Raw genomic sequence first — 22,279 nt, 5'->3', positions numbered from 1 at the left:
CATTAGAGATCGGTTAATTGTCTAGTTCAGAGTAATTCAGTAAAAGTTCAGCTGGTGAGATATAAGTTGGAAAAGCTGACAGAAAAACCTGGGAGACTTGATGCTCTGAGGAGATGTGGGAACACATAGACCTAGGGGAACATAAACCAAACACAATATTATCTCAAAAGCTGCAATTACTTTGAACTGAAACTTAGCAGTTTAGAGGCAAAGCCACTATGAATTTTTCAAATCTTGGTGAAAGCCATTTAACTAAGGCTCTGGGTTGGAGAGTGAAAACACTACAGCAAAGTTTGTAGGCTTTGGAGAAAGCGATCACAACTGGACCATTTTCATTGACGGTGCAATATATTATTTCAGTGAGCAGCAAAGATCTCGTAGAAGAGCTGATTTCAAAACAGGATTTTGGGCTGAGGGATCTCAAGTGGATACGATTTGTTAATTTACAAAATACAAGGTTGGGATTTCATAGCAAACCTTGAGAAATGCAGAAAATGGATTAGAGAAATTGCGTTGTGGAGTGGAATGATTGAAGGGCTGAGAGAGCGCTGAATTATTCTTCAGGGTTTCTGTTCCAGATGAGAGAAGAAAAAGTAGAAAAGGGCTTACAGGCTTCATGGGGTGAACTCACACCTCCAGAAACCTATTAGTTTGATCTGAATATTATGCACAATCTTGGATTTTGGAAAAAATCATGACAGTGAAATGTGTTGTAAAAAAGCAGATAGAAAGTGTGATCAAATGAAATATGATTTTATCAAAGGTAGAAAGTGTCGAGCAAACTTAATGACTCTTCAATAACTTATTTTACCTGGTTTTACCTGGAGCATTAGATAGAGTTTCCTATCAGGCTTTGATGTTTAATGTAGGCAGAAAAAGATACAGAAGCTGTGAATGAAGAAGTGGTGAGGCGGGTGGGAATCTGTAGCTGAGAATTAGCAGAATGGGGCAAGAGCCAAAGCAGCCACCGCTGTGAAGATAATGCAGCTGGGAAGTGTCACGGTTCTCCCTTGGGAAGCAGAGACATTCTTGTTCGCTCTTCAAATATGTCATCCCATTTCTGTTCTTACAGCCTCTTTCAGCAGAAACAGAAAAACCCTTTTCTAGAGGCTGACGTTCATGTCCTGCAGGCAACAGAGGAGTGAGATGTATTTGTCAGTGGTGCCGTGAAATGGTTGGTGTGATTGCAGAGGGGGATGCTTGTGGCGCATCAGGTGAAGTTCTTGTACCGGGTACAGAAATGTGCAAGGCATTATTTAAAGCAGCATGAGCAACTCTGATCGCTGGGTTTGGAGTCGGGGGAAATTGCTCCTGCTCATTCCCTTTCCCTGGTCAGCCTTACAAATTCAGTCTGACAACTAGAGCAAAAAATGGAGAGACAAGATGACTTCTTAAAATGCATTCAAAGGCAAGGACTGAATTCTAGGTAAAGAACATTAGTATCAGAACTTCATAAAATAAGAGTAATACTTGATACCTTGTCGCTCAGAAACAGGTGTAAGGAAAATAGTGTTATAAAGCTCGTTAGAGGATCCTATGGAAGAGAAGGTGGTATGTATTTACAGAATATCTCAATAAGTTGACTTTGCCTCTTAACACTTATTATTTTATAGATTTCATTCTCTCACTCGCACTTATGTATTTGCAAATGCCTAAGATATATGGGAATGAGTGATCAGACCGGGATCATCTGTGGGCAGTAGAGAGGGTGTCAGCCCTTCACCGCATCTCTGGGGTTCCTCTGATGGATGAAGACAGCTTAGTTATGTTCTTTAGAAGCTGCGGGCTGTTATAAGGTGGATTTTTGCCTCAGCATCTCACTTAAGCTTCTATAAATCCTAGGCCAGATTGCCGCACATTCTGTTTTCCCTTGTTTGGAGCCCAGGTTTGAAACACACGTCTGCAGTCTGCTTTACTGTTGGGCTAACAGAAAAATGGTGTGTGTTACTCTGCAAACTTGTCATCTTCCTCCTAGTAGGCTCTTCCACTGGCGCTCCTCTGCCCTGGGCTCCTACCAGTCTGCTGCCTCCAGTGCTCCTCGGATTTACAGCTGGGAACAGTGGCCTTTGTTACCAAGGCATTCATTACGTTCTTTTAACCCTTTATTCCTATGCTTAAAACCTCACATTTCCATTCACATTCACCTCTATTTCTGGATTTCTGGGACTGCATTGCTCTGGGTCACTTTAGCTTATGTGTCTGTGTTCAGCTGTTGCTTCGGGGCTCGCACCGGGTGCACACAGGAGGTTTTATTTGGGTTTTAGTTGGGCACACAGCTTGGCCCTTGGGAGAACATTGTGTTGAATTCAGCTGGGCAGATGATGTTGGGAATGGTGAGTATGTCTCACTGCGCACCCAGCTCAAACGCTGAGTGTTCTGAACCCTTGCTGCAGTCGGGATCAGGGAATAAGCTCTCCCTGTGCTTGACCGCAGGGAGCACTGGATCTTTACCTCCCTTGGATTCTCTGGGAACGATGTTTTAAGTGCCCTGCATGGAAGAATCACAACACAACGTGTGTACATGGTGTTTTCCCTGAATGTGCTATCTCAACAGCTTTCTGAGCTGGAAAGGTCTCTTTTGTTAGTGCCGGGTGGGTATTCCTTTTGCAAAGCTGTGTCGTAGCTCTTTGAAGCCATGTGAAATTCTGTACCCTGCTGCCAAACTGTTCTGTCTTGGCTCTGGGCAGTGTGTAGGGCCTTGTTCAAAATGTCATTGACGTGCCAGTTTAACCATGACCATAAGTAAATTCTGAAAGCAGCTCTCCTGGGCCCTGGGGAACAAAGAGCCATTCCCAAGCCCTCCAAATATTTCTGTAAAACCCAGAACTGCAAATGGTGCTTGTCTGAACGTGCCTTCAAAAGCTGTTCTGACAGAGATAAAGTCTTGGCGGCAGAGCACAGAGGTACTGGAGCTGCAGTGGGTACAACAGCTGCCCAGGAATTAACTGGGATTTTTTTTAGTAAGGTGGATGACATCAATAAACTGAGGTAGATTATCTTGCCTTTTCTGAAAAGGAATTAGAGTATTCCAATTTTAGAGGACTGTTTTTCTTCCTCTTCTGGGCTTAAGTGCTTACAGGTTATACCTTATGCAAATGTTAACGTTGCAACCAAAATGATTTGCTAAAGGGCACCTTGCAAAGGGCTCTGGGCCAGATTCTGTGGCTTTCACAGCAAACAGGCTCCCAGCATCTGCCTATTGCAGCAGATCGACTCAACTTCCTATAATTGAAGTTGTACAAAAATAACGATTGATATATTTATGCTCTTGCTCATCCTTAATGGTTTTGTAAAGTTATTTATTAAATAGGAAGTCTGAAATAACCATGGTAGGAGAGATACTAGAGGAATCCTCTTGAGCACTGAGAAGAATTCTGTGTCATTCAGGATGTGAATGGTGTCTCAAGAGGGCTGAAAGGTTGACTGTTAATTCCCTTACAAAGCTGTAATCCTTCATAAATGGTTGGTACGTAGATGCAGCTGATGCCTCCAACAAAATGGAGACCTGGAAAAGCCAGAAATTTAAAATCTACGTGTAGAAACCCCAAAGTGGGGAAAGGAGTCTCTAAAAACTGCTGCAGTGTGGAAGCAGAAAGACACAGAAAGCCTTTGCTTGAATGTTTTCCACACCTACTTTAGGGGTCTGCCTGGGTTTGGTTTGTTTGTTTTTTCTTTCCATCCTAAAGGTCAAGGCTGGAATTTGTTTTATGTGCAATAATTGTTCTGGCCTGTGGCAGATGGGACAAGCTGCGACAGCATTTTCAGAGATCACAGCGTATTTATTAGCACGGTTCTGAGAGTGCTGGTAGCAAAGAAAGTGCTGTTTCCTGGAGCTGGGAAGAAACTGGAAATGGAAGAGACGGAACTGGCCAAAAGGCTGTGTGAGCACATCTGGCTTGCATCTGGATACATGCCAGCTCTCCTGGGCCCTTGGTTGGCAGCGGCACTGGGCAGTGGGGTTGGGTTTGCTCTACCATGTCCTCAGGGAAATACCAGCCTGGAAACAGGAGCTGTGATCGGCTCCTGGCTCCGTGCAACCGACCATGAGTGATGTGCCATCCCATGCAGGGCATCTGGAGCATGTGTAAATTCCAAACGGAGACAGATTCTGTAAGATGGAATTAATGAAACATATTCCTCTGGAAAAGTAATTCATCTCGCAAGGCTCCTGTGACTGTAAATTTTGTGAGGGCTGAAACCAGCAAATTAGAAGAAAGCAGCATAACTTGCTGGAAAAGTGAAGGTACAGCTCTGGATTTCACACCACAGGCAGGTAGATAGCTGCAACTTCAGCTGGGATCATTCCCAGTCTTGGAATGATCATACTCACTTCCCTGCTTGCACTTGCTTGCCAGGCTCTGTGTAAGGTTCTCTAGACTTGTGGCTCCTCTTTGGAGAAAAGTCAGTTCTATTCCTATCCGGCATTTTCTTTAAGAGTTCAAGTGTGACTTGAGAAAGACTGAGCAACTGAAAGCTGGCCCTCAGACTCACATTCCTCCTCTGCAAAGCTGTAGGTGGCTCTTCTCCTCTTCATATCTCCTCTTCCTCCTCTAACTCTATGAAGACAAGAAACAAGGTGCTTTGAAAGTCTCTCGCGGCAGCTTGGGAAGGTTGGGTTGCTATGTGTAAATGGTCACATCTGTACAGTTTGCATGTCCTTGGCCATATACTTGAGTGCTTTAGAAAAGTATCTGGCGGATACAAAAATAACTTGCTCTGTGTTATGGATCACGTACGTGCGGTGTTGGAAGTCCCGAGTTCCCCGGTGCCCTCCATATTTCATACGGTGACTCAGTGCAGTGTACTTTCTATGCCGTTGCTTTTAAATTATGCACGCAGAAAGAAAACTGAGTGCTGTTTGAGGCATACTGTTCACCTAGTGAAAAAGCAGCCTCTGCAGCATGTCGAGCTCTTCTGTATATTCCAAACCTACGGCTGGTTTTGACTCAAGCGCTATTACTCAGTGCTGTTTTTATTTAGGCTGGAACATTGGCGTTCCTGCCTGTCACATTTCCTCTGAAGACTGTTGTTCAAAAATTGCCTTGGTTTCTGTAGCTGTTTTGGTGATTTCTCTAGGTGTCTTGCAGCGTAGCTTCCATGATGCTTTATTCACCTTTGTCAACTTACTTTTCCACTCTTCATTATCATTTTCTCTCTCGCTCAGTCCCAGCATGGAATCGGCCCTGCTCCTACCCCTTTTCTCATTCTTCTCATCTAGAGTGTGTTCATTCAGCTCCTTCTGTTCCAGTTTCCATTGTGCCTCCATCATTTTCCCACTCTCTAGGTTAATCTCCTTTTTACACCATGCCAGCCTGTCTCTATTCTTTGCCTATGTGTTACCCATTCCACCAGTCAGCTCCTCTCGGCTTCCAGCAGTTCCCCCCCCATATCTCTCCCCTGCCTCCCAGCAGGGCAAAATGCTTTATTTCCAGGTCCAGTTCCATGTCTATCTGTCAGTCCCTGGGATTTGTGTGCTATACAAAGACTATTTCCCCTGGTGCGTTTCTCCAGTCAGCTCTTGCATCTCCTGGATGAAGTTTCCAAGGCCACATCTGAAGTTGTTTGACCCAAGCACATGAATCAGTATTGATTTTGCCAATCACCAGTTTGCACATCAAAACATTGGATTATCCTTCTGTCCTTGTGCACGAACAGCATCTTTAAGTCTGGAGTCATAACTTCTATTTACAATGTCAATCTGGAAGAAAAAGCAACAACAAAACCAACAGAATGTTCATATCCTGTGATTCAGTTGCAGCTTTTCATTTCTTCATACAGGATCCAGTTTATGGAAAAGGGAAACTCGGAGAAATTCAAGGACTTGTCCTGGGAATGCTGGATACTTTTAACTATGAACAAGTAAGTCGCATGCATTTCTGTTCTCTCCGCTGCTGTACACAGGGATTACTTTTGGCTGTCCGGCCTCCTGCTCGGTCTCATTTGCCATTTCTCTCTGCAGAGGAAAGTAAATGGACCTGCAAGTGATTATATTTTTGTGACTGGGAGAAGGGGAATGAGTTTGTGTTGCTCACAGAGAGACTGCAAGTGAAGGGACTGACAGGTACATGGTGAACGCCTCTGTAGTTCAGTTCTATGTTAAATGTACTGGAAGGATAAACATCTGCTTTTTCTCCAGCTCATCCTGCAGTTAGGGATTCAGAGGCACAAAACCAATATGTTTTGTCTTTTTATGCGGTTTTACATAAGAGCTTTTCAAATGAGGCTGTTTTGCCACTTCCCAGTGGTAATGCTGTGCTCCCTATGTCACCTGATGGGATTTCAGCTTTGTCTCACTCCTGCCTTTCTCTGTCCGCTCTCAAATCTCCAAACTTCAACAGTTTTCTAAAACTCCTTTTCCCCAAACCAGAAGGCGTAGTCTTCCTCCCAATTCTCCCTCTCTCGTTCTGCCTTGGTACCATATGGTGCTGCCAGCCTGGCAGCGTCCAATTTAGAAATAAAATGGGAAATAGCTTGACTGTAGAGGGCTGAACACAAAGAGCCGTTATCTCTGGGCTCTTGGGCAGGGTCTGCTCTGAGCAGCGTGGGTTCGCCTGTCTGGTACAGGCTGCACGTCACAGCTGGACTGGGCCAGATGTGAACCACTGCAACCTCTGCAGCCTTTTGTGAGTTACTGCTACGGAGCAGAGCACTCACACCTGGTACCTGATGTTACTGAAAGAAGCACTGACCACTAAAAACTAAGGGTATTTTGCTTTTGGCTCTTCAGAAAGAGAAACCTCCGTTGCGAAGAACCAGCAGATGAGAATTTCACTGGTTTTTTTGTCATATTTTAATTGTGATAGCGCATTTGAGCTTTGATTTTTATCAGCATGTTTCTACTAAAATGGAGGATGTAAGCAGTAGCTTAGCAGGTAGAGGAGAAAAAAAAGGGAGGGTCTGGTAGGGAAGATGACAAAATGAGCCTACCATGTCTCTCTTCATGCTCTTTGACAAAAATCAATAAAGCACTGATCTATTTAAGAGTGAAAAGGTATTGCCTCCATTAACATGTCATAAAAGGATAAGTATTTTGAGAGCAGTGGCTAGAAAACATATAAAGAGAAGCAATTTTGTTGGGTTGGTTTTGCTCTCAGTAATCTGCTAAGCTGCTTGTTGTGAAGAATTGATCAGTATGGAGTTTCCGCAGTGTGGAGATGACAAAATGACCTAGTTATTCTGTATATTTTCTTCCACACAGACCCTTTTAGAGACGACTACGAATCTCTTAAACCACGATCTGCACTGGTCCCTGTGTAACCTCAGAGCTTCTGTCACTAGAGGGCTTACCCCAAAGCAGGATTACTGCTGCATTTGTCTACAGCAGTACAAAAGACGGCAAGAAACTGCTGATGAAATCATTGTTTTCAGGTAAAGTTAAGCGTTATGGCTGTGATCACGTTAGTAGTTTTACAAGGAAAGAAAAAGAAAGAGCTGCTGGTCTCTGACTACACAGTAATTGTGTGTGTCCCTGTTCCCCAGTGCTGTAAAACAGCTGGGTAACCAGAGCAGCCCTCCTTACATGCAGTGTCTCTGTCTCAGCTGGAAATCACATGGCAGTGCTGGGAGAAATGTTCAGCATGCTGTCAGTTTGTCTGTCATCTCTCCCAATTGCACTCTGTGCAATTGCAGCGCCCTGGGTTCACTTGCCTGTGTTTGCACATCTGGGATCTGTTGCAGCCCTGACTACGCACTTTGTGGGCATCTCCGATTTTCCTGTCTGTGACTAGGTGGCTGTAAAACAAGACAAAATCCTTATTACCTTAGTGTTATGATCTGTAACATCTGAAAATGGGCATCTATTGTTATTTTTGGAAGTCCAGAAATACTACAGGAGCATGTGAAGGTGTGAGGGTAGTGCTGTATTTACAGACAAGCAGCCTTGTTTTCCATTGAGCACAGAGTTTGTTCCTCCAAAGCACAGAGCTGTCAGCAGAATTCTTCTCTTTACAGCTGTGGCCACTTGTACCATTCGCTGTGTCTGCTGAGCAAAGAGTGTGGGACGGTAACCAAAGGCCTGATGAGGTGGATGTGCTATAAATGCAACTCCAGTAACAAGGGAGGAAAACTGAGCGAGAACTTGTCAGCGCTGAAGAAAGGCAGCGGAGCATCCTTGGCACAGGTATGGGTTGTGGGGGGGTTTCTCTTTGAGTAAACTTTGAGCAGTGTGTACAGACTTCATGGCTTTGTTCTCATGTCTGTCTTTGCTTCCAGACAAGCGCATGATCGGTATCTGCAGCTAACTAGACATGTTGTGTTTGGGGGTGGGTATACAGAGCTGTGCAAGAAATGGGAATTTGACTGGACTCGCTAAGTGCTTGCAAAATGCTTAAAGAAGCTTGCATGTGAACAAGACCGCTGCAGCTAGACTGGGGTGAAAGGACAGATAATTAGTTTGTATTTATTGTCAGTATTTGTGTGCAAGAAGTTTCACCAACCACGATTCAAACAGAAGTGCAGTGTCAATATGCACACCACTGTCCCTTCCCTGGCATGGTGTTGTAAGCAAAAATGGCAGGAGGCTTGTCGGGGTGTCTTTTTGGGATATTGCACCAGGGGAGCTGAGTCCGCTGCCCTGTGTTCCAGCGGAAATGGTCACCGATGAGGGTTTGTTCCTAAATGCCTCAAGGTACTTTGTGCATTTGTCCACGCAGATGCATGCAAAGCAACGTTTTTCCACTTCGGAAACTAAAGTAATTCAATGGAGTATGTTTTTATAGTAGTACTTTAGTTTTCCTCTAGCAGATTATCTCAATTTCTGCCAAATCAATTCCCATCAAAGATAGCTAACAGCATTAGTCAACTTCCATCAGCCTCTGTATTAACAAAAAAAGAAGCTTCCTGCTTGAAGGGAGACCTGGGGGAAACTAATCTCTGAGGAGTGTATGCAGCGCAATGCAGTCTTTGCAGTCAAATTGTGTTAGTTTCTTATACGGTGACAGAAAGACAAGTTTTCCCAGGAGATTGTAAATCAACTGTGGTCCAAATAGTCTGCTTACAAGCGCTCGTCATTTTGTGTTCCGTCCTGCTGTAGTGAAATAAGGATAGTGGCTGTGAAGTTAAGCACCCCGTGTTTTACCCTCTACACTTCTGCTCCAAAGGAATGTGTGCAAATGGGTGCAACAGACAAGGTGTAACTTTAAAGCTTAAGGCAAAATTAAGTACTAAAAGTGACATTAAAGTGACTTATAACTTGGCTATCACTGGATTTCTCATGGGCTGGTCAGTCAGAGAACCCCTGTGCCTCCCCTGGACTTACCCCATGGTAGGATGAAGTGGAAAATGCTGCAGGTGACATGGCAGTGATCAAGGCAGGGAGGAGAAGATGCTTCCCTGGATTTAACTGATCCGTCTGTAGAAGCGAGGGGCTGGCTGGGACTTGAGGCTTAAATGGAGATGTGGAGGGACGGGATGGGGCAGAAAAGGGGTTCCAGCACGGATCATCTAGCAGCAAATATCCATTCCCTGCTGTCCCTTGTGCTCCTGGCAGAGAAGCCGTTGCCTCCTGCTCCTCAGAGCCCCCACCTCCTCCTGATGCCCCAGATCCTCTCCAAGTTTGATGTTCCTCATATATTTAAATTATAATATTTAACTGTTGCACTAACATGTGATTAAACTGTTGCACAGTCAGATCTTTTAAAAGCTGAATATATTTAGACTTGGCGAAAGACTGCAAAATCTCTAGCTCTGCCAGGAAGTTTGTTTGCTTAGCAATTGCTGCTCAGTAGTGTTAATTAACCCTGCGAAGTAACGATTTGTGTGGCGAGGCAGCAGTTATGGAACGCTGGGAGAGCAACGTGTGTGGTGGAGCCAAAGGCAGAAGCCAGGAGGGTCACCGGGAGCGCTTGCTGGGACAGGCTGGTGCCTATGGCGGGGTTCACTCTCCCATAGCCTCAAGTACATCTAAGCAGAGAGTTAAACATGAAAACAGCTCCCCACACTCGGTTTGACGCAACCCTGGTCTGTGCAGAATTGAGGTGTGCAAGATGCACGTTCTGCAGTGGCCTGGTGGGTGGTGTACGATGCTGGAGAGGAGGTGCGGGCAAGGGGAGACTCGCAGGATTCCTCCACAACCATGTGTTCCCAAGGGTCCTTCTCAGCCTGGGTGCAAGATAGCAATGCTTACCGGTCACTGGTGCCAGCCCGGGCATGGAACACATTCATTTCTGTTTCTCACAAGGTTTATTCAGCCTTTTGGTGCTGCAGTTCTCTGGTGACGGGCTCCTCTGCGTTCCCTCTCAACTCTGCTGTCACTGGGCAGACCCAGAGGTCTGTGTTGGTCAGTCTGCTCTTCCTTCAGCAGCCGGTGTTTGTGCAGACAATCCCAGCGGGATGTTACGGTAACACAGCTGTGCTTCCAGCCCTGCCTTCCCAGACCCCGAGGAGCCAGCTCTGAAGCTTTGGGGGCACTTTGCACATAGATCTGAGGGGCGAGGATTGCTTTGCAATCACTTTGAACACCCTGAAAGCTTAGTCTGTCTCTGCAAAACCTAATGTGTGTTGTTTTGGCTTTTTTCCATAGTGAAATCTTCAATTTAGGTATTTATTTCCTTAGCAAGCCTTGAATTAGGAATAGATTCATACTGGTAAATGCCACTGAGCATCTGGAGTGCATTTCATAGTACCAACTCTGTTCTGCTGCAACAAAGACTGTCAGTTTGAATTTTGCCGTGTTGTTGAGGCTTGGATCTGAAACGACAGCCCAACAGACAGTGTTTGCTCTGTCCCTGCTTTGCATGCATGACTTCTGCAGCAATTGCCTTGAAACTGGGGGAGGTGGAGAAATGCCACAAGCCAGCACTGAACTGTCATTGAATGTGGTGATAGCACTTAGTTAAGCGGAGCTTTGCTGTGTTGAGGGCTTGAGACATCCTGGCCCAGCAAAGGGGAATAGCAAGGGAAGGGCAAAGGGGCTTTTCCTCTGGTTTGTGCTTTCTGTGTTAGCCCCTAAACCTTGCTTGTCTTCCCAAGGGTAATATTCTGAGTCTAAGCTGATCATCTTTGTGTCCTCTTTACCTTGTATCCTACCAGAAATGAGTGTTAAATGAAAGTGTGTGTGTTTGTGGTGGCTTTTTAATCCCATTTAAAACTTCCAGTGTTTTTTTGCATTGTGGTGTTTGAAGTTAACGGAGGCCTATCAGGTGAACGCACAGTAGCTGGACTTCTGCCTAAATACATAACTGAAACAGTCGTGATATCTTAGTCATTGATCTCCAAAACTAATTTGCCTTGTTACAGTGAGCTAGTTTGTGTTTCCCGTTCATTCTGCCAGCCTGCATATTAGGGATCAGGGAGAGGAAGAGTCATGGCTCTTGGGCCATAAGCTCTGCAGAAAACACCATGAAGCCCTAAGCTGACGTGCTCTGGTTATTTCATGTTTGAGAATGCGCCCGAGTTCTAAGGGCACCGCTGTTAGAGCTGTCCAGATGGCAAATATGTTTTATTCAGGAGTTTAATCCTATCAAGTCACACCAGGACGGACAATGAATGTGATCGTAGTTAATCCGGTTTGTCAGACTCTACCTTTGAGCTCTGTCCTGCAGCCTGTCACCAGTGTCCCTCGTTGCGACACGGCCTTCCATCCAACCTGGAGCTTATTGACCAACATCCTCCTGTGCGGTGTCGATACCGTACGGTTTCATGGAGCTGTGATGTTACACGTCCCTCTGCAGCATGTCTGTGTGCTTTCTGGTGGGTAAGAATGAAGGTTTAGGGCATTTTTTTCACCAATACTTACTTTAGTGCTAGACAGATGTTACATGACCTCCATCAATCAGTAGACAGAGCCAATTGTACTGTTTCCAGTGTAATGGTGACCATCAGTTATTAGCTTGACTCACAGCAATATCAAAATTTCCCAAGGGCTTTATAACTTTGAAAATATCTAGCCATGATGGGTTTTTTTCCCCAAAATGACACTGGGCAGGTAATTATCATTTTATACACTTAGAAGATGGTGTGTTCTCTGCAGAGATTAATGCCACGTGGGTATTAACTGAGAAAAAGCCCAGTGCTTTAGTTTCAGAGTTGGTTTTGGTGGTAGATTCCTTAACTTCTTCAACCATGTGTAGGAAACCCATGTGAGGAAGGAGCTGGAGACATTTTGTACCGTTGGCTTCTCATCAGCAGAACATCTGTGTTTTAAGATTTCTTGTAATGTATTGAAAACAAAAGTGATTTTGTAAGAAAACTGAGAGCAGGAGTCTTAACTAGTAGCTACAGAACTGACACCAAAGTTAAAACTGGAAATAAAATACATCTTTAAAGAGGTTAATTTCAAAACCATAATTATCCTGTAGCAGCTTTTAAATAGACTCTTTTCTTGGACTTTTCATACTGGGGGAGTGGTTAGTTTGTTTTGTTGGGGTTTTTTTTGAGAAAATCAGACTGAATTGTAGTTGTTTCCCCTGGCCTTCATTTCTAGCCGTCTGTAGCCTGGCAGAAGTTTTCTTTATTGCTGACAATCCAAAGTCTTGCACTCTGGGCCCCAGAGAGGCCAACACGAAGCAAGACAGCTGACTGCAGGCTGCCCAATGCAAAGGTGGTGAGACGGGCTGCCCTGTGCTCCGGGATCACCCGGGGAACGCAGTGTCCTGCCTAAGAGAGAAGGTGGAAGAGTGTCTGTGGGTATTCTTTGCTTTACTTTACATCTCAATTTCAAAGAAACTATTCTGACAGTTTAATGAAAACTTCCTCCCGTTTAATAAAACATATCTAGGAGGATCTGTAGAACAGGCTTGTTTAAATACGGTGACAGATGCTGGGCTGCTGCAACCTGTTGATACCCCACACGCTGCATCAGTCCCCGCTGCCGATGGTTATGCGTAGCAGTGCTTGGCTGTCGTGTATCTGTTCTCCGAGGAACCGGCACAGCTCGTGACGTATGTCATCACTGTGAAACTGCAAGCTTTCAGTCTGTGTTTGCAGATCTGCCCTGGAGCACAGGCAGGAAAAAGAGTGTGACTTTCCCTCGCTGGGGAAGGGCTGCCCGTGCTTGCTGCTGCTGCTGGAGCGGCAATTGCTGCTCCCTGCCCTGGTTTGTAATCCTGCCAAGCTGAGAAATTACCAAAAGGCCAGAGGGTTAAGAAGGGTGTAGGTGAACGACCTTCCTTTTGATGTTCCTCTGAAGGAGGGGAGAAAATTAAGGAGAAGCCGATGTTTTGGTTCAGTTTGCAGTCCCTAGATGGGAGGGTATGAGGGAGTTAGGGCTGGTTCAGTGGTGTTTGCTGCGGCTGAGGGCGTTACTGGCTGCTCTGGAGGGCAACTGTCAGAAATGCAGCTGGCAGGTGAGCATCTCTCCCTGGGAGACCCCTGAAATGGAAAATTACTGTTCCCATGTCCCGCCTCCCTCTCCATCCCTTTTACCCTCGTGTTGCACTATGAAAACAGTAAGTTTTTTTGGTTTATATGCAAATTGAGCATAGATAGGCTTGGGCGGCTGCAGCTGAGCTCCCAGGACCAGAGTTGTTCTTAGGCACGTTATAAAGTTCTCCCTTAACCAGCAGTAGGACATTGCTGCAGAGGTGCCAGGAGCTGTGAAGGGGACAGATAGCAGAGGCATCTGCTTGTGTTTCCTGTAAGATTTGGGGTTGTGTTATCAAAAAGCTGCTGGCATGTCACTAATCTTTCTTACAACAAGTAGTAATTCTTCCATCTTCTACGTGTCTTTACCTTCCTGTTCTTTCCCCAGAGTTCTACCACTGATAGAACACTACACCTCTTGAACCAACCACAGAGCCTCCTTAGCTCATGTCAGAAAATGAATTATTTGCCCTCATGCATGACACGAGGGGTTCAGGCACTGAACTGAGGTCAGCCTGATACAGGCCTGTTGTGCATCACCTTTATGTAATGTTGAATCCGTGTTGCCATGCTTCCCTCGAAGCCCGATATGTTATAAATAAGTGTCTCATCTGGTGGGCCATAGTGTCCAGTGAGGGTATGTGGGGTTTTGTGTTTATCTAATTAATCCTGGACAGTGTTACAGCTCCTTTGGCAAAAGGCATGAGTGGATGTCCAAGTGTAAGTGTGAGCTGCTAGCAGAGAAGGGACGTGTGCCCGTGTGTGTTCAGATATTTAATACAAGCAGGGCTCCTTCCTCCTCTCTCTGACACCGCAGTGTGTCGGTTGCAGCCACAGCGAGTCTATTACAGCACAAATCAGCCTGTCCTGTCTCTCGCCGTGAGTGGGAGGTTTGCTCCTGAGGTTCAGCTGGAAATAAGAGACACCTGCCTTCCCCGTCCTGCTCCTGGACAGACGGGAGAACAGAGCAGGTGTGACAGACTGCTCCCGCCGGAGCGGCGCGCGGGGAAGGCTGCTCTGCGGTGGGCTTTGGTGACAGTGCGTCTGTTTATTCACAGACAATTTGCCTCCTGCCTGCCCTAGTGCTTCCGGCTGCCGTGGCATCCCAAGAGTTTGAGCACCTTTTTGTAAGGCTACTCAAGCCATGGTGAAATAAGTGTCCAGCTGCAAGGCGGGGATGGCAGAAGGTGGACTTGGTGTCCATTGCCTGTGGATTCAGCTCCGTAAATGAGGGAGGTGGGTGTTGGTTTTGTTCCTAGGAATCCCCAAACCTTCCCCAGGACTTCTGGCTGCATCTGCCCCATGTTATGGAGCAGCCCCCTGGGGTAAATGGTGCCCCGATGCTCTAATTGATGTGGCAACACATTTTGTGGAAGGAACGGCAGCACTTAGATCTCTTGGTGTGACTATTAACGGTGCCTCTGCTTACAACTGCTGTATGATCTGCTGCGCTTAGGCACTCGCTGATGATGGATTTTGTAGCTGCTAAATTAAAGATAATTGCAGGCTTAGGAGGGCTGTGTGGTGACTACCAGAGGGGGTGGAATATGTGCAGGCAAAATGTGCAACAGAGATTAGCATTATAGTGGTGAGATCTATGAGAACTGTAAAACAAAAAGGAACCTTTCTTCTTGCTGGCCCAGATCCTCAAGGGAGTAAATTGCGTCTCTTCTGAGGCCTTTCTGAAGGGGTGTAAGGATTTGGCTGGAAATGGCTTGGAGGTACTGAACTGCTTCGTACTGATAATAATAATAATAACAATGATAATAATAATAATAGTAATAATCAGCAGCTTGCTGGCCCTGCAGCAGCACTGGAGGCAGGAGCTGTGCTGCGCGGTGAGCAAGGGAGCTGAGTGGATTCCACTGATACCCCAGTGCTGACGCTGGACTCAGAGCATCCTCGTAGCTCTTCAATGAACATGCCTTTAGTGACATGGTTAAAAAAGGAAAAAGCCTGACAGCAGTTGTTTCCATGACAACAGAAAGAATTGCCTGCAATATTTCATCTCATCAGCCTGGAGAACAGTCTGATTGATAGTTACATACGCGTGGCAGAGAGATAGCAGAAGAGGGAAGGCCAATTATAGTGTGTTTTCCTTGTCCTTCAGTGCCTGTGGCTGCAGGGGCTGTGGAGTGCGGGTTTTCCTTGTTGTTGTTGTTCCCCAAGTGCAAATGACCCGCGTGTCCCCTGGGCAGTGCCTGTGTAACCTGCCAGCTGTGGGTACATGACCCCCCCAGTTCAAACCTATGCCATGCGTGCAGGGAATATGGACATTGGGCCCCTTGACTGGTGGTTAGCAAAGAGTTATTTACAATATAAAGAATATCTTGGAGGGGGACGAAATGAGTTAGAGCACATGCTTCCAGCATAAGTGTTCTGCACTCAGGACATTCCTCTCTTCTCAGACTGTTGAACAAACATCTCAAAGGTAAGATGCACGTGCTTTCAGGGGAATAACAGGATGATTCAGGCTTCAGGAAAGCCGTGGTGGGGAACTTTCTTTCAAGGCAGCTCACTTGAGGTGATTTTTGATGCAGAGTTGCCAGCAGGGTTTTCCTTTTCCCTTGGGTACTGGTTAAAAATTGAGTCAAAGACTAAGACAGTGTGATCTCTGGCAAAATGTCACTCCCCCTCCTCCCAGGCCTTACCCATCCACTCCAGAGCACACTGAAGCCCCTTGGCCACGGTGGGGCCAGCAGTTCGGCCTTAATTCCAGCTGACCGTGCTCCTTGGAGACAGTGATACTAGTTCTTCATGCTGGGCTTGATCCATTGCCAAAGAGGGTTTAAAGTGAATGCAACTTCAGCCAGCCCTCACTGGTAGGACTCTAGCACTTGGGATTAATAGCCCTTGGGAAATGTATTTTGGGGAAAATATTTGAGGATGAACATTGAATGTTCCCTTAAAAATAGATCCCCAGGGACAACAGATGCCAGATTGCTGCTCATGAGGGAGGCTGTTCTCCCCAGCTCCTGTTGTGGTTTCTTGATGATGCTTTTGCTTTGGAATATGAGCAGAAACATTCAAAATAGAAACATTGTGATGTGATAAAATGGAACAAACCTACAAGAATCTGTGATGCCCTGTCATCTCTCCCTGGGATATGCAAATGACGCCTTTTAAAGCAGTTGGAGTGTATATGTGGCCCTCCTTGTGTTAATGCTCTTGTCGCAATTCTGTTTGCCCTCACCTGCAAGCCTGTAACTGCCCCGGCACTGCCGGGGTGACATTTACCCTTGTCCCCAGCTGCTTGTACGCTGTGAGCGCTGACACTGCTGGGCAGTGTCTGTTGTGTTCTGTGTCTCAGGGGACACGGCTGCCTCTGATGTGTGAGTCACCTTGTCTCCCCGCACCGTTTTCACCCCTCATTTCCCAGCTTTTAGTCTGTGACATCCTACTAGGGGAAAAAAAGGACTTTAGGAGAGACACGTTGGCACGGTAATTGTTCCCTGAAATAACTAGGCAGGATCTGTGCCCGATCACAGCGTGCTGCAGCCGGCGCTGTGTTGGGAGCCTGGGGAGAGCGTCAGGAGATGCTGGGGGAGAGCCCAGGAGAGGCAGCTCCTCCGCAGAGACCCGTTACTGCTCTTCCCAGCTGCCTGCAGGGGAACTTTCCCATCCCCTTTTCTTTCTCTCTTTTTCTACCTCTCCTTTTTATTGTTTTTTTTCTTTCCCTAAAGGTAACTTAATACTATTTCTCTGCTATCAGCTACACACCCCAACAATAAGTCATTGTGGATCTCTATCCTAAGGTGCACAGAGTGGCTTCAAGCCAGAGGAAAGATGGCTAAAAAAACCCCTCTGAACAGGCTGTGCACTGGCTGCTCCAGGGGCAGGAGCAGGGATGAATTTCTGTGGATATGAACTTAACATGTTGTGTGTTGTTTCTGTAACCTTCTCCCTCTCTTTATCAGGCAAGTTCAGAGTCTCTGTTGGATCCTCAGCAAATCCAAGCTTTTGACCAGCTCTGCAGACTCAACCGAGGAACCTCCAGAGTACGTACCACCTGTTTTCCTTTCAGATTTGAATTGGTGAAGGGTGTTTTGCATGTTGTCAACCCAGCCATCAGCACTGGCAGCATGGGCTTTGCCTTTTCTCTTGGGTTTCATTTAGCGCTGGCAATTTACTGCGTGTAGAGCTGGCTGTTCCACATCACAAGGCAGCCCTGCTGCCTCTGACAGGGCTGGGGAACTCACTGTCAGCGAAACCATGGAAATGCCTCTGGCACTGAGGCTGGGCCTGTAAAGTGTCCACGGTGTGAGGCTTCTCAGATTGTTTTTAGATTTGCAAATAACCTCCCCTTCAGACACGGTGAGGATCGCACAGAGGGCTCCCTCCTCCTGCCCCCCGTGTTGTCCCAAGATGAGCACAGCTCCCCATTCCTTGCATCTTACTTGTGTCTCCTGCCTGTTTTTGGCTTCAGTTGTTGGCACTTTCAGCTCTTTCTCGGTTTGTTTTTCAATTATGTAACTTTACAACAACCTAAAGACACCTGGAAAGTTGTTTAGTCCGGGACTGTTGTCCTGCACTGAGCCCTATAGGGTCATTACCTACCAACATACCCTTTTCTCGATATGTGTTAAGGCTTTTCTAACTGCTGCAAGAAGGTGAGCCCCCCATCTTTCTGTACCTTGCATCGGTGTTTCCAGGCAGGCTGCTGGGCAGTGATGTGTCTGGGTTTTGCCTTGCAGCTGGCTCTGCTGACAGAACTGTCTCGCGGCCCCGGCAGTGAAAAGCACGGACTGCTCAGCGTCTCCCACGGTGACCCGGCCACCAGCAGCGTGTTCCAGAATGAGAACTTCCAGCTCCACCTGGCCCCCCCTCCGCTGGCTGAAGACTAACGCGGCAAGGCCACGACTGGTGTCAGGTCTCGGTGCTGGGAAGCCTTTCCATCACAACACTGGACTTTTCCCCCTCCACTGCCCTTCCCAGACCCCTGTGTGCTGTGCTGAGCCTCGCTGCGGGGTTTGTAGCAGCGGGTCATCTCACAGCTCTGCTGCTGCCTCTTGCTAAACCGAGGCAGCTGTGGGGCAGCTGGGCTGGAAGCTGTGAACTCTGGGGGCAAAACCAAGTGTGCCGGAGCACCGCGCAGCACCGCGCTGCCTGCACTGACCTGGAGGCTCATGGCAGCGCTGGTAACTTTGGAGGAGTGTGGCCTGTCCTGTGCCCAGTCCCTGCGTTTCACAGCGCTGTGTCTTTGTGGATGGGTACCACCCTTGAGTTTTAATTGTAGTACTGGCAACAGCATTCATTTTGCGAAGGGCTGGCCCACTGCCTCATGGCAGGAGCCCTGCCATCTGAGGCACAGAATGGGCAAACCTGGAAAAGGCTGAAGAATGCAGAGAACGATACATGTGTGAGCAAACTAACCTGTGCACGGTGTGTTCCTACAAACTTCATTAAAAAGGCCCTTGGTTGAACTTTGCTGTGTGAACTGTGCACATGGGGAGCAGGTAACAGGGCTGCTGGTCTGGCAGTGCTGCTGTGTTCTTGGTACAATTGCCACGGAAGTCTGGTAGAGAAAGATAGTTCCTGTCACTGCAGGTGAAGCACAAACCTCCCCTCTCTTTTTGTTGTGCCCAGGTTGGGTGTGGGGGGGGAGGGATGGGTGTCAAAAGGTGCCCTTGGGGGCTGCAAAGGGAGAGGATCAGTGTGATGGGCACTGGTGACCAGAGAGGTTTGTCACTGCTCAGCACTGTTTTGCAGTGCCAAGCTGGGCACATCCCTTCCCAGGGCACCTTCACCCCTCTGCTCCCACAGCTGTGGTGTTTCTGTGCTGTCACCTCTGGCTTGTGACGTGCACTCCAGATCCTGCCTGAGCAATGTGTTTTATTGGTCTGGTGGTGGTGATCTCACCTCTTCCCCTTGGTCACTTTGTCACCAGCACTTGGGTGTTTTGAGGCACCTTTCCCTCAGGGTCCCAGCTGTTCCTTGGAGCACCAGGTGTTGCTTTCCACACACACAGAACAAATGCACGAGCTGCACGGCTGGTCCGTGTGGAGCTCCCACTGGATGCAGGAGCACGGGGCAGTGCTGCTGGCTGGGGAGCAGTGCCAGTGCCCGGCCCGTGTGCTCACCGCCTTCCCACTAACAGCTACAAAACGGTGCCCCAGACAGATGTTTCCAGCCTGCAGACGCACCTGCTCAGAGGTAAGTCAAGGGGCTACAGCCAGCTGCATTTTCACAGACATCAGCCTGAGCTGCAGCTCTTTTCCCTGCTGTCCTCCAACAGGGGCAGCTCTTCTTTCACAGAACTGGGCTGTGAAGTTGCCCACCAGCCCCACTACTTACCAGGTGCCCATACCCAGGTGAGGCTGGGCTGAGCGCTGGTTACTAGATTTCTCTGCCTAGCACTGGGTGCGTGTTTCAGGTGCTGCCATCTGAAGCCATACATGACCCTTCCTTTGCTGGAGATATCAGAATGTTTCACTCTAGTATGGAAAATAAACAGTGAGTTAGGACAAGCAGAAGTGCAGTTGTTTAGTATTTTATTAAAGAGGAAATATACACACCTCTCCCTGGCTGAGGGAAGCAGGGAGCCCAGGGCACGTCTCTTACAGCGTGTCTATGCCAGCATGTTTGTGCAAAGAGAAGAGATCGTGTTTCTGTGAGGAGCGTGTTTCTGAGCTGGGGTGCGTGATGGAGCACAGAGAGGAACCTGCCACTGTGCTGGCTGCTCTAACGCCTTCCAGAACTAGCCCTGTCCCACACCAGCCTGCTCCACTGACTTTTTACAAGTACAACAGCCGGAAGAGGCAGCTTATTGTGCTTAAGACATTTGAACAAATCCTGGGTAGGAGACACTCACAGCTTGTGAATATTGCTAATTACTTACAGTTAAGAAAGAACGTATCCTGACGACAGTGATATGAACCTGCAAGACCAGAGGACCTCATGGTAAGTCTCGGTCATAACTACCACCCGACTCAATGTCGTTGCGTTCACGGCAGGTGGAGGCAGCTCCTGCTTGCAGATGGGGGGAGCTGGTGGAGTAGGAGGGTCCCGATGGCCTTTTCTGTGCGTGGCACCTGCAGGCAGAGCTGCTGAGGCACCCTGGCCTCGGGAAAGGTCCCGCTGTCACCAGGCCCTGGGGAAGGGGCACCTACCAGCACCCCCATCCTCCCAGCAAGGAGAAGTCACCTCTGGGGAGAAAGCTCGGGTGGGCCAGGCACGAGAGGGAGCTTTTCCAGCTCTCCACTTAGATTATAATGGAACGACTAAATATGAATAAATGCTGCAGGTTTATACATAATGCTTCCTTCTACCTATGGAATGTGTCTGAATGGTCAAAAGACACTAAAACATTGTTAGAAACCTTAGTTAACCAAGTAAGACAACCCTACCCTTAAAAAATAAATAAATCCTATTTAGCTTTACTACGGCCTTTGTTTAAATACCCTCAGAAAAACAGAGTATATTTTCAGGTGCTTTGTGAGAATGTATCTGTTCATGCAATGGCCCAAGTGCCTCATTTAACAAGCATTGCACTTTTTTATGTAAGTCATCAAAACTATAAAACCTATTATTTTGTCTGAAAGTGTTAGTCTAAAAAGTACAGTATTACTTTATAACCATTTAGGGTAAACTCCTAGCACACGCGCATGTGCACATACACACACAGTTGCCTAAACGTTTTCTAAAGATACTGCTTACAAAGTGTATAAAATTAGTAATACGTTGTCAGGATACAGTGAGAGATGAGCCATCCTATAACATAGACTATAATCTAGTATCAGTCACTAAACTGTACACATTTATACAGCCTTATATTCACCAATGACTTCTGAAACGTAAACGGCAAATACACAAAGAAATTCAGTAATGCTGTTGAAAACACAGTTATTACTGACTCCAACTGATTCAAGCTGACTGAAATCTTCTGAGAAATGACATTTTTGTTTTGTCAAGCAGGGCTGAGACCAAGCCACCAGCGAGACAGCTCGCTCCTATCCGCTCCTTGAGGAAACCCCTGCTCGAATCCCTCCGGCACTGGGTGCAAAGCAGCGGGAGCCGAAGCTTCCCCTCTCCCCTAGAATTACTCGGGCTGTATTTTAACAAGCACACGCGCTACCAAGCCCATGGGCCACCCCCGCAGGCACCTCCGCGCTGTCCCCAAGCTCTGCCGACACAGTGGTGTGGCTGATCAACTTTTGTTTTCTTACATTTTGGAATTGTCCAGGCAAATGCAGGCTGTGAGGCCATTTGGTCCTGAGTGCACATGTCCGGCACCAAACAGCACAGGAGGAAGCAGCAGGCAAAGCCAAGGGCAGATTTTTTTGTGTGTTTGGAGGTAGTCACTTCCTTCACTTATTTTACACCCCAGTCTAGCGTGGTATCGGTTAGATGGCCACGCTTCACCTGTGCCTGCTCCCCCTCCTGCTGAGCTGCAAAAGCCAGATCCCCTTTCCTAAGATCCACATGGAAAAAAGGGGCCAGCTGGATCCCGGCAAATGATCCCCCTCCGGAGCAACAGTCGCCTTCTCAGGAGATTTCAGAGCCTGACCTAACTCAGCAGATGCCCGATGCATAGCCTGGAGAAAAGTGGGAGGCACTTTGTGCATTCTCTAGCCTGCCATACCAACCCGCGGGAAGAGCGGTGCCAACAGCCTTTGGGAAGTGCCGCACCGGCACTAGAGAAAGGGAAGGACAAATGCGCAAGGACAGACAGAACGAGCGTCTTGTCGCCGCGCCTCGCCTGGCTGTTTGAGGAACAGTAAGGGCAACTCGGTTTTGCTGCTGGCAGGCGTGCTGCACCAGCTCACCCTCTGTGCTTTGAAGGCCAAACATCCTGACAGTTGGAAACATCTTGAATGGCACATCCTTGTAAGAGAAATAGTATATGGTGGAACCCAGACCAAGAAAAGGGCCTATTTCAGCTATAAAAGTCTTAAGATTTATCACTACCTTACGTGCAGACGTGGGAGATCTGACCAGGCTGAGAATGTGTTAAAATTGCTCAGGCTGCTGCTAGTTCACC

The 22,279-nt window shown here is 47.3% G+C and overlaps 1 protein-coding gene across 5 annotated transcripts in view; it reads left to right on the top strand.

Annotated features, from left to right (window-relative positions):
- Window positions 1–18,707, top strand: part of VPS8 (VPS8 subunit of CORVET complex) — a 66,540-nt gene extending 47,833 nt beyond the window's left edge. For 4 of the 5 annotated variants that reach the window (XM_080349440.1, XM_080349441.1, XM_080349443.1 and 1 more), the window contains 5 exons: window positions 5,779–5,859; window positions 7,199–7,368; window positions 7,951–8,119; window positions 17,217–17,297; window positions 17,994–18,707. In XM_080349440.1, the coding sequence (XP_080205566.1) occupies window positions 5,779–5,859; window positions 7,199–7,368; window positions 7,951–8,119; window positions 17,217–17,297; window positions 17,994–18,143 (651 nt within the window). In that variant the 3' untranslated portion in view covers window positions 18,144–18,707. Of the gene's footprint in view, window positions 1–5,778; window positions 5,860–5,959; window positions 6,062–7,198; window positions 7,369–7,950; window positions 8,120–17,216; window positions 17,298–17,993 lie in introns of those variants that run through there. The other variant, XM_080349442.1, reaches the window with a different exon arrangement.
- Window positions 18,708–22,279: the final 3,572 nt, after the last annotated feature.

The sequence above is a fragment of the Nesoenas mayeri genome, assembly GCF_963082525.1.
Source record: "Nesoenas mayeri genome assembly, chromosome: 9".
Taxonomy (NCBI): domain Eukaryota; kingdom Metazoa; phylum Chordata; class Aves; order Columbiformes; family Columbidae; genus Nesoenas; species Nesoenas mayeri.
This window is presented reverse-complemented; position numbering and strand designations above follow the sequence as displayed.